Genomic DNA, 11811 nt, shown 5'->3' with positions numbered 1-11811 from the left:
TCATGGTGCGGTAACGATCTCCATTGACCGTAACGCGAGCTCCGGCCTCATTTTTGAAGAAATAAGGTCCGATGATGCCACCAGCGTGAAAACTGCACCATACGGTGCATTTTTCTGCATGTAATGGGGTCTGTAGGGTATCTTGTGGATTGGTATCACTCCATATGCGGCAATTTAGCTTATTAACAAACCCGTTAAGCCAAAAATGCGCCTCATCGCTAAACACAATTTTGTGATAAAACAACGAGTCATTTGGCAACTGCTCTAGAGTCTGATTTTCAAAGTAAATTTGCATAATTTCGTAGCGTTGTTCAAGCGTGAGTCTTCTCATGATGATTTGTCAGAGTATACTGAAACAAATAAAAAACTAGTAAAGAAAGTCGTGCGCGGCCGACTTTATGATACCCTACAACACTTTTCTAATTTAGTAGAGATCCACATAACAATTAAAAGTTTTTTATGGGAGAATTCAATCATACACGCCATGATTATAATTATATTTTAAAGTTCAAAAGACTTAATAAGCTGAAGCATTTGTATCTTTTAAATTCGGACTTGTATTGCCTATTTGATATATAAGGGAGCTATATCCACATCTGAACCGATCTTGATAAAATTTGGCAAAGATATTTTCGAGCTGCATTTGATATTTTTCCCTGAATATTGTTGTTACGGAGTGCAAATTACGGCTGTGGGTAAAAAATATAACAAATCGGATGAACAATATATATGGGAACTATAGCTATATTTGAACCGATCTTCACCAAATTTGACATACTAGCTTCTAGACTCAAATCGGTCGTAAGTGCCAAATTCCATCCAGAGGGCGAAGCCGATGTGAAATTCTCGGCGGCGGCGGCTAAGCATAAAAAAGTCGGCGGCGGCTAAAAGTCGACTGCAGCCGAAAGAAAATCGGCGGCGGCGGCTAAAGCAATATACGGCCGGCGGCGGCTAAAAGTCGGCTACAGACGACGACTTTAACGTGAACAAATAATTTCGGTTGTTTTAATAACTGTCAATTCATTTAATTTAAAATAAAAATGAAAATATAAGTTTATATGCACATTTGTTGCTCATTAAAAATTAATAAAAATACTTTAATTTGATAAAAATGGTTCGACGACTGCCTTGTTATCGTGAACAAACAATTGTTTCTTTACTGTTGCCGGATGCAGGCTGCTTCTCTTTGCATTTACACAATTCCCGGCATATGAAAATGCTTGCTCTGAAGATGCTGATGTGGCTGGAATTCCAAAGCACATATTTGCTACAGTAGCAACATTTGGAAAGATCTATGAAAAGTAAATGGTCAAAACGTAACCTGCTTAAAACAAGTTTAAGATGTGAATCTTTAACGTACTTGTTTGTTCTGTCGCCACCAATCTAGAGGCTCAACCGCCTCGACTTTCATTTCCAAATATTTTCTTATTTCTAACTCTACGTTATTTTGTACATTAGAAGGCGATGGTCCCATAAATTCCAACATTCTTTGACGACTAGCTGATATTTTCTGCAAGTAAAATATACGTCAGTTAAGTTTACCTTTACATTTATTAAAACATAATACCTGTTTTTTTGCATTTGGTTCAGTGCTCGTTGATGGCTCATTTAATAATGTGTCATCGATTTCCTTTAATTTTTCAATTTCTTCCATAATCAAGTTCTCCTTGGAAATTGGGGACAGAACATCATGCACAAGTTCCAAGGAGTTTGGCGATTGTTTGGGTATCTGTAGTATATATTTATCTAAAACAGGCCAGTTTTTTTGGCATGGGTCCATAAGCGCAGCTACAACATACATTCTATATACTTTGAATCGCTTCGTGAAGTTTTGCACAGCGAAATTGCATAAATTGATTGTTAGTTCAAAAGACGCTTTTTCTTCTTCTTTCTTCAATGAGGACATAATGGATTCCTGAAAATAAATACACGAAGATATCGTCGGATAATCTTGGCCTTGAAGGTGTTTTGTGGCGTCCTCAAAAAATTTTAAAAACGTGCCAAATTCCGTTATAATTTGCTTTTCCATTGTCCCAATCACTAACAGTTCCTTTTTAGCTTTAACTAATGCTACATTTATAGTGGATATATTATTCGTATAGCTTTGAATCATTGCAAGCAGAGAGTTCCAACGTGTTGCAACGGAATTTTTCAAAGAGGTGTGGTGCTTGACGTTTAAAGTTGCTTCATATTGTTCAGTAAAATAGTCATCTCCATGTGGAAATTGTTCGCAACTATCCAAACTCTCCAAAATTATTTCAACCTCTGTAAATATTTTTTCTAAATCGTTTTGTTCCTCCATATTTTGAATATTTGATATTTCTTCATAGCTATACATTAAGCTGCCATAATTTTTTTTTAATTTTGATATTATGTTATTAATATTTTCAAATGACTTGTTGTTTAGTATATCTTCCATCAAAAATCTGTGTAAAACATGAGCCATACAACCATATCTTGGTATATTTTTAATTTTTAAAGCTGAAACGATGTTGCTTCCACCATCAGTAACAGCACATATGTTTTTTTCCAACAGATTAAATTCACATAAAGCTTCTTCAATTTTTTCTACAACTGCTAGTCCAGTGTGAGGTCGTGGAAAGATCTCTGTCTTGAGCGTTACAATTTGCATTTGAAAATTTTGGCAGAAATGCACTTTTATGTTTATGTAAGACAAGTGCTTATGTTTATCTGACCACATATCCAATACAAGTGTAACATTTTTGGGCGACTCTTTAAGGCTTGTTTTTACGTGGTCCAAATATATGTTATAAACATCGTTTAAAGCCGTCGTAGCTATTGTCCTATCTGTGGGGAATATAGCCTTTGGGTTTAAGAAAGATACCAATTTCTTAAATCCTGGCCTTTCAACAATTTTAAACGGTTGCAAATCCCAACAGCACATTTCGGCGACCCGGCGAGCATTTTGTTGTTTGTTGTTACAACTTGTTGAGGATTTCAATGCATTTTGTGTCATTGTTGAACTTTTCAGGTTATTTAAAGATTTCACGTCCAAGTTATGTACAGCTCGTAGATGGTTCATATAATTTGTGGTTGATGTTGATTTTCCAAAACTAAAATCATAAACATTTACACACATGCGAATGGAAAAAATTAGAAATTCTTACCTTTTTAAATTGGTCTTTTCATCCAAACACAATTTGCAAAATTTATATTTTTGAAGAATATGCCTCTTTTTAAAATAGAGATCACCAAAATATTTCCAACACATTGATATACCACCTTCATTTACAACAACCTTTGCCAAATTTTTAAATTCATTTTTCTTTTTAAAAAGATCTTCATATTGAGATACATCTGCATATGGAGAAATATTGATTTCAGTATCAACAGATTCGTCAGAATCGGATTCTGATTTAGTCAAAACTGTTTGACCCTTTCGGTTAGCGGAAAAATAATTTTTAATATTCCTTTGGCACATTTTGCATTCTTTTCTTTGAACAAGCAAAAACACAACGAATCTTTGGCAAAAAATATGGTTGCCACTCCATAAAAAATTCGTAAGTTACAAAAGGTTGCCAAAGGTTTTGTGATAAAAAAAACAAATCTACAAAGTCATAATACCCTTACCACTATGTGGTGTAGGGTATAATTAATATAAATAGCCTACACGTTTTAGCCTCTCGAAGACGAGCGCACAATGTAAATTATCGTCCAATAATGAGCATTATAATATGTTAATTTATCGATAAGATTAAAAGACATATTTATACAAATTTGCTGTATAAATTTATATTTTTCAACGGCTTAGCCGACTCAGTCGGCTAAAAATTTGAGCCGATGAGAGCCGCATACATCAGCGGCGGCTCAGATCACTTAAAAAAAGTCGGCGGCGGCTGCACGCCGACTGCGAGCCGATCGGCTTCGTGCTCTGATTCCATCCCATTTGGATATTAGACGTTTAATGCACAATAAAATGTAAATCGGATGAAGTTATGTATGGGAGATATATCCAAATCCGAACCGATCTCGATAAAATTTAGCAAAGGTATTTCTGAGCTGTATTTGATATATTTCCCCAAATATTGTTGTTACAGAGTGCATATTACGGCTGCGGAAGACTAAAATAATAAATCGGATGATATATATGGGAGCTATAGCTATATCTGAAACGATTTCGATCAAATTTGGCATATTTATTTTCAGGCATAATTTGGTTGAATGTGCAAAATTCCATACGATTCGGCCTGATATTACACATTTGGTGCACAATAAAAGGCAAATCGAACGAAGATATGAGAGCTATATCTAAATTTTTACCGATTATCTCCAATTTCATTAGGGTTCGTCCTTGGGCCAAACAAATGATGTGTGCATCTGGATCGGGTAATAAATGCGAACTGTACTTTGTTCACAAAAATACATGGACAGACGGACGGACGGATGGACGGATATGCATAAATCGACTCAGAATGTGATTCTATGCAGATCATCATAATGAACTATGGGTCTATCTCGTTTCCTTTTGCCTGTTACAAACAAATGCACAAAGACATAATACCCTGACCACCTTGTGGTGTAGGGTATAAAAAGTTTCATCAAAATTTATTTTTTTGTGTTACTTTTTACAATTTAAAGTTCTATCTTAAATAAACATATAGAAATATTAGTATGGGCAAAATTTCAAGAAAATCGAACATTTATATCCAATTTTATACGAAATCATAAATTCCATATTCATCTCAGGTTTCTGTTTGAGAGAAATATTTAGATATAGCCGACTTGTTTCGCAAATTCTGACAGATAAAAGTATTGGAAATTGAGATCTTGTGTTAGCAAAAATTGGTGTATGTGTGAAATTTGAAGAGAGTTGAATGCTAATTTCGCTTTCTTTGAGCGTTTTGTTGTTGTGTTAGTAGAAATAATTCAATGCGCAGACGGAGTGGTCCGCTCTTTACCATCTTCATAATAGATCTTGTGTCGATAGAAATATTGAGATGAACCAAGTCGGAATGGAATCGGATGTTAATTTCACGTTTTATGAGCTTCATGGATATTCAAAATATTATCCATTTGTGGGGGAGGTACCAGAATGAGTGGACCGATATATTCCATCTTCATATCAGACCTTGTGACGTGTGTAATTTGAAGACGATCGGACTCTAACATCACATTTTATAAGAGTTATAATTATTCAAACTTTTGACCCTTTGTGTGTCCGATAATGTCCATTTTCGCACCTGGCGCAGCACTGGTGCAAATATTAGGATCATCCTTTCTCTTTCTGTGCAGTAAACTATATTTTTTTTTTTGAAAATTTCGACCTTTTGTGGGGGAGTTACAAGAAGGAATGGATCGATATTGCCCATCTCCGAACTCGATTTAACTTTGTCAATAATAATATTTCAATGTACCAAGTTTGGAAAAAATCGAATACTCCCTTCAAGAGTTATTGTGAGCACCAGCCAGACAGAACGACAGACGAACGAACGGACAGGCATCTCTAGATCGACTCCAAATGCCCTGAAATGGATATGGTCCAAAGAGACCAAGGGTCAATCATTATTTCGATGAGGTACGTTTTGGTCGTAGCAAATGATATTAACCTCTCTAGTCATATGACTGATGGTATAAAAATGGTTGAGGAGTGAACTTGTCCCCTGTATTTAGGTTAATTTAGGTTTTTGAAATTATCAACCACTGTTAGGAATTTATTTAAAAGTTTATTTTTCAAGTAAAATTAAATTTAAGTATTATTTATTTAATTAGAATTTCTAATTCCCCCGCAAACCTACCTCGATTACAAAAATCTCTCAACAAATTAGGGTACGCTCAACGGCACATTTGTAACATTAGGACATGAATTGCACCTCTAACACTTCGAACAGTCGTACAAACAAATGCCTACATCCATACAAACACTTTCCCAATTTCAGACTTGGTAAATAACTTTCTCTCTCTCTTTCTCGGTGTGGTGGCGTGCTAATATTTTTGTGGGTCAGGTATTTGTGCGGACATTCAAAATAAATACAAACATCAAAATACACGAATTGTCAACAAATATGAACTTCTGCACGCACACATATGTATGCCTGCGTGTGTGTGTGTGTAAAAACACATATACAAATATTTACTTACACAACAACAAACATGCAATGCTGGCCAGTGGTCTCGTGCACAATTCCGCGCGGGCTTCAATGGTGCAAACCTCCATTTTCATTCATTTTTCATGAAAATGTTGTAGGCCGACAAGAACGAGAAGAAAGCAGGAAAGAAACAGAAGTGCATGTTTTGTTTATTTTTCCAAACACTTTTGATTGTTGTTTTATTGCTGGCAATGTCCTGCCTCAAATTCGTTGTGGTCTACTTTTGTTTGTTTTGGCTTCAAGTGCCACTTTGGGAAAATGACTACTCTTGAAAAGTGCTACCAGGAGATGGCTAAGTTGTGTTTACTTGATTTAATAGTTTTTTCTATGAGAAAGGTTACTCAGAGTCGCGAAAAGTCTTCACAATGGGAATCTCGTTCGATGATATGGAAGTCTTTATGCTTTGCCTAATTTTTGACAACTAAACTTTTCAATAGAGTCAGTTGTAGGTTTGCTATATGGGATCTCAGTTAATAGAAAATGTTCTAACAGGAAATCAAAATCAACCAATCAAAACGACCGCAATATGGATTTTGATATGAGCATATAATAAAGAGACTGGAGATAGACCCTTTTTGTCACATTCTCAAAGGAGATTATGATAATGACAAAAACTAACTATTTTGACTAAGCAGTTCCATTGAAAATCACAAATGTATTTCTAAATTTTGTCCTTGGGGATTCATATTGATCAATGTAGAGCAGAGCCCGGTCCCTTTTAGTTAGTTTTGCAAATTTTCCGATTTTTCCAGTTAATTATGTAAGAATGGCAAGGATCTATCTAAATCATCAGATCCGTAAGGGTTGCATCAGAGTGGACAAAAAACCCCACCGGTAGGAGTTTAACAACAGATTCGTACAAATTAAAAGAAAATATGCCTTTGAGTAAAAACAAGTAAGCAAGGGCTAAATTCGGGCGAGGCCAACCATGCGATATCCTACAACACTGCAATATGTTGGCAGCCCCCTTATGTCCAAAATGATGTCATATAGCCCTGCCCAGATGTTACCCTTAGCTTTTTGACCGGTGGCAATTTTCCCAATGTTGTTTGGTATTCAAAACAATTTTACACGAAAGTTGTGGTCCATTTTACAACTAAATGTAATCCAACAATCATCCAAAATGATAGACTTCTTCCCTGTCCTTAACTATCTTTTCATGCAAAATTCGATTGGTTTTCAATTGTGACCGGTAGAGCAACTGCAAAATCAGGAAAATTTTATTTTTTGGTCCATTTGAACCCCTTAATGTACATTTTAAAAAACAAAAAAACTTTAATTCTGACCCTAACCCTATCCCCATGTAAAATTTCGCGAGGACAAAGTGTTGCGGGGTGTAGAAAAAACTTTAGAAAATGTGCTATTCAAAATTGTAAGACAAATTGAAAAAATCACCTGCTATAAGAAATGTGACAAAAATTGAAAAAATTATTAACAAAAACCCGTAAGGAAAAGTCAAAAATCGGGCGGGGTCGACTATATGGTACCCAACACCACAATGCATATTTAGTAGAGCTCCCGCAACAAAAAAAAATATATATATATATATATTTGAAGTAGATCATACCACCATTTCAACATATCAACATTTGGCTTTAGTGCAGTTATAATTTGGTTTCAGAGGAAATTAATATATAGAACTAGCTGGCCCGGTCCGCGTTGCAGGCCCGTACTTTTAGTCTTTAAAGCATAATAAATCACAGATCTGACTTATGTAGGCGGCACAATTTTGATTATAAGTAATGACGCCATTATAATTACTCAAATTTTGATTATAAGTAATGACTTGATTATGAGTAATGACTCCATGACTAAATATAAATTAATATTCATGGCAAAAATTATAATTACCGTCGTTTTTAAATATTTTGAATAGCCTGATCTTATTTTTCACCTATAGGCTTTAATTTGAGTGTTAAATACCTATATGATAAAGAACATCTATAATAGCCCCATGTGAAAATTCAGCTCAATTTTTGATAATGTGAAAAGCATTCAAAGGAGCTATAATTTGAAATTTGTATTTCCAACGTTTAAAATCCCGTACTGCGTGGTATTCAGTTTTCTCCACCTCATACTTGAAGGCAGAATGTTGTCAGAATACCCAAAAAATTACTCTTTTGCTCCGATTACCGTAAGATGGGCATTAATTGTTTGTCATTTAAATTGTGCGGCGGAGATTCAATAAAGTTACTTTATAATTTCGTATTTTTTCATGTTTCAGCCACAATTTCCGACTGAATGAGTCCCAGATTGACATTTCGGAGTTTATTTCATATAGACGTACATCTCAAATCTACGTTCCCAACCAATATTCTCTTGGGGGTTACAAATTCAATAGAATACCAAATTTTCTTTTCTGACCACACATTGGTTGGGAAAGTGGACTTGGGGGTATACCAATGTGGGGACTATACTTAAATAAATTCCTATGAGGATAAATATCTGTAAGATGATTTTCTACCCCAGGGTTTTTTACCCCAGGTAGTCTCAAGACTAAGATGTGCACTTTTCCGAAAAATAAAAATTTATAAGAAGAGGTTTTCTTTCCCCTTAGAAACAAAGAGGTCAAATAAGGGCCAAAAAATGAAAAAAGTGGCCAAGATCCCGAAAATACCTTAAATCATATGATGGTGGTACCAAAACGTGATAATTTTTTGCAAATATGGTTTCTTCTTAAATTATCATCATAAGCTAAAATTAGTACTAAAAATATGGTTAAAATGTAGAATATACTTGAAATCGAGTTGTTCCGTTATCAGGGGTTATGATCCATATCATGACCTGCCAAAGCGATTAAAGGTATCTTGAATGTTTGGGTAGAATTTCTATTTTGCGTTCTTTATAGTCGGTATTTGATTGATTGCAGTCCCAATGTATTTTGCATTTTGTGTTCTCATTTGACAATTTATTGTCATATGAAAGAAGAAGGTCCACTTTTTGAAATTAACGCCATAACGCTTCTTCGGTCATTTTTGTAAAAGTCAAAATGAAAATGTTCAAATTTCACATTTTTAAGCGATTTTTTTGGATTTTATTCTTTTCTGCCAAGAGGCAATTCCGAATTTGTCTGAATCGTTAAAATCAGACCGGCGGCCTTTATGTTATAAGAGTAGTAACTAACACAACTTTCTTTTACATATAGAGAGATAGATTTAAAAGTAAGCGCGTTCCTCAGCCCCTAAATAAGTACTTAGGGTTGGATGGAAAGCCAACAGCATCTCGTGTAATAATTCTCAAACCGATATCTTCACTATTTTGGCAAATATAAAGATTTTAGATAAATCGTAATAGTGGGCGTAAAAGGTGGCGTGGTCAATATTTTTTTCTTTAAAAACCTAACTCGGGGTATGACGAACGTTTGTACAAAAAATTATGCAAATCGGTCCAGCCGTTTTCAACTGATTCCGTTACCAACAAACAACAATTGATTTTTATATATATAGATAGAAACGTACGTCCCGAAATTCACTCCATTTGGGCCGATATAAGCGACTATTTGCACAATAAACCTGAAATCAGATTAACGATATATATGGGAGATATATCCAAATCTTAGCCGATCTCGATAAAAATTGGCAAAGGTATTTCCGAGCTCTACAAGATATCATTGTTGTCGAATGCATATTACGAATGTGAGGGTCTTAAGCACCAAACAAAATGAAACATATATATGGGAGCTATAGCTATATGTGAATAAATTTTCACCTAATTTGATGTACTTGTTTTTAGACTGACATGCATAAATCGGCTTAGGAAGTGATTTTATGAAGATCCTCAAAAGTATTTATGGGTCTATCTCGCTTCCTACTCCATGTTACAAACAAACTGCACTAGTTTTTTGTTGATCATGAAAGATGACATTTCATACTAAAATACAAACAAATATTTTAGGACCTTCTCTTTATATTTTTTTAAACTCCGTATACTTTTCGGATATGGTAAAAATATGGACATATTTGTAATTAATTTTTAAAATATTTACAAAGCACTGTTTTTAAAATTTTTATACCCTTCACCATACATAGTATGTATGATATCTTAAGTTCGTCATTCCGTTTGTAACTTATCGAAATAATAATTTTAGACCTAACAAAGTTTATAAATTGTTCATCAGCGTAAAATTCTAAGCCGATTTTGTCTGTTGTAATCACGCTAGATTCAAAATAAATTAAGATATGAAGCTATAACTTAACCACATAACAAATTGTTCAATGGAATTGTCTGAAAATCCACACAATTAGCTTTTTCTGAATACTTTACTCCTTGGAAGAGTATTGTTTATATTGGTCCACTGAATCGTATATTCCCCATATAACGGTACCTCCCTTCATTTAGTATTTTGATGATTTTAGCTACATTTTCCATGGAAATGTCGGAAAATCCACAAAAAAGTTCTTTCTAAGTATTTTACCCCTTGGGAGAGAATTGTCTATATAAGTCGTATAGCACTTATACAACGGTACCCCCCGGTATCCGGTATTTTGATGATTTTAGGTACATATTCACCGGAATTGTTTTAAATGTCGTATTTAAAGTTCGTAATGGATACTGCAGCCTATGACAGAAAATTTCGAATGCAGGTCCACGTCTTCGTATAGCCCCCCGATATTCGGTATTTTGATGATTTTTAGCGACATTATTTACCGGAATTGTTTCAAATTTCGTATTCGAAGTTTGCAATGGGTACTACAGCCTATACATCTCCACGTCTTCGGATAGCCCCAATACATCGGTACCGTCGGTATTTTGATGATTTTAGCTACATTATTCAACGGAATCGTTTAATTAAATTCATATTTGAAGTTTCTAATGGGTACTATGGTCTATGGCAGAAAATTGTCTACGCAGATCCAGGTCTTCGTAGAGGCCCCATATATCTGTACCTCCCTATATTCCGTATTTTGACGATTTTATGTACAACTAGCTGAATCTGGTGCGCTTCGCTACCCCTTTTGATTTAAAATTTTATATACGAATATTTGTTGGTAAAAAAAAACAAATTCAGAAATTAAAAAATATATTTTAATACTTCAATGAGTAAATAAACAAATATCTCGGTCTACCAAAGCGAACAGGAACATGCCAAATTTAGTCCGCATACACGAAGGGTTTGTCATTCTAATTTATTAATTTCATAGCAAATGCCAAACTTGCATTAAACTGCAATATTTGAAGTTGATTGGCATTCCGTTGCAATTAGTGAATACTAGGTAGCAACATACCTCCCCGTAATAATCGTATCCTGTGTGTAGTTTTTTACTGTTAGCCTAATAACATTGCAAAGAACCGATTTCAATATAATTTGACAAAATTTACTTTTACACCAAATTCCGTCACACCTTCCATATTTCATTGAAATTTGTGTGTCAAATATGTGAAATCGACAGAGAATATATATGGGAGCTATATCTAAATCTTAACCGAATTACAATTAATATGACAAAATTTATTATTGTAACAAAATTCCGCCACAGATTCTGAATTTTATTGGAATCGGTCATATATATTGTATTTGGTGCATAACATACATGAAATCGGCCGAATATATATATGGGAGCTATACCCAAACCTCAACCGATTTCAATAGAATATGGCAATTTTTTTGGTACCTGATTTCGTCTCTCTGTCCGAATTTCATTGGAATCAGACATATGTACATATCGCGTTGGATGCATCAAATATCGGCCGAAAATATATATGG

At 34.6% G+C, this 11811-nt stretch overlaps 1 protein-coding gene across 1 annotated transcript; it reads right to left on the bottom strand.

The window, feature by feature from the left end:
- Window positions 1–1048: 1048 nt before the first annotated feature.
- On the bottom strand, window positions 1049–3497 carry LOC131806780 (zinc finger BED domain-containing protein 4-like). Its single transcript, XM_059131441.1, has 4 exons — window positions 3129–3497; window positions 1568–3074; window positions 1361–1510; window positions 1049–1292 (listed from the first exon to the last, which is right to left on the bottom strand). Exons 1-4 carry the CDS (start codon window positions 3440–3442, stop codon window positions 1098–1100), a joined length of 2166 nt encoding a protein of 721 aa, XP_058987424.1. The 5' UTR covers window positions 3443–3497; the 3' UTR covers window positions 1049–1097.
- Window positions 3498–11811: the final 8314 nt, after the last annotated feature.

This window comes from Musca domestica, unplaced genomic scaffold (assembly GCF_030504385.1).
Source record: "Musca domestica strain aabys unplaced genomic scaffold, Musca_domestica.polishedcontigs.V.1.1 11, whole genome shotgun sequence".
NCBI lineage: Eukaryota > Metazoa > Arthropoda > Insecta > Diptera > Muscidae > Musca > Musca domestica.
Note: the sequence above shows the minus strand (reverse complement) of the source record. Positions and strands in the feature narration are given on the sequence as shown.

Coding starts and splice junctions, on each gene's coding strand:
- LOC131806780 (XM_059131441.1), bottom strand. CDS start 3,442: ATGTGCCAAAGGAATATTAAAAATTATTTTTCCGCTAACCGAAAGGGT. Junction 3,075..3,128: donor GAAAAGACCAATTTAAAAAG/GTAAGAATTTCT, acceptor TTATGATTTTAG/TTTTGGAAAATCAACATCAA. Junction 1,511..1,567: donor AACCAAATGCAAAAAAACAG/GTATTATGTTTT, acceptor TTTTACTTGCAG/AAAATATCAGCTAGTCGTCA.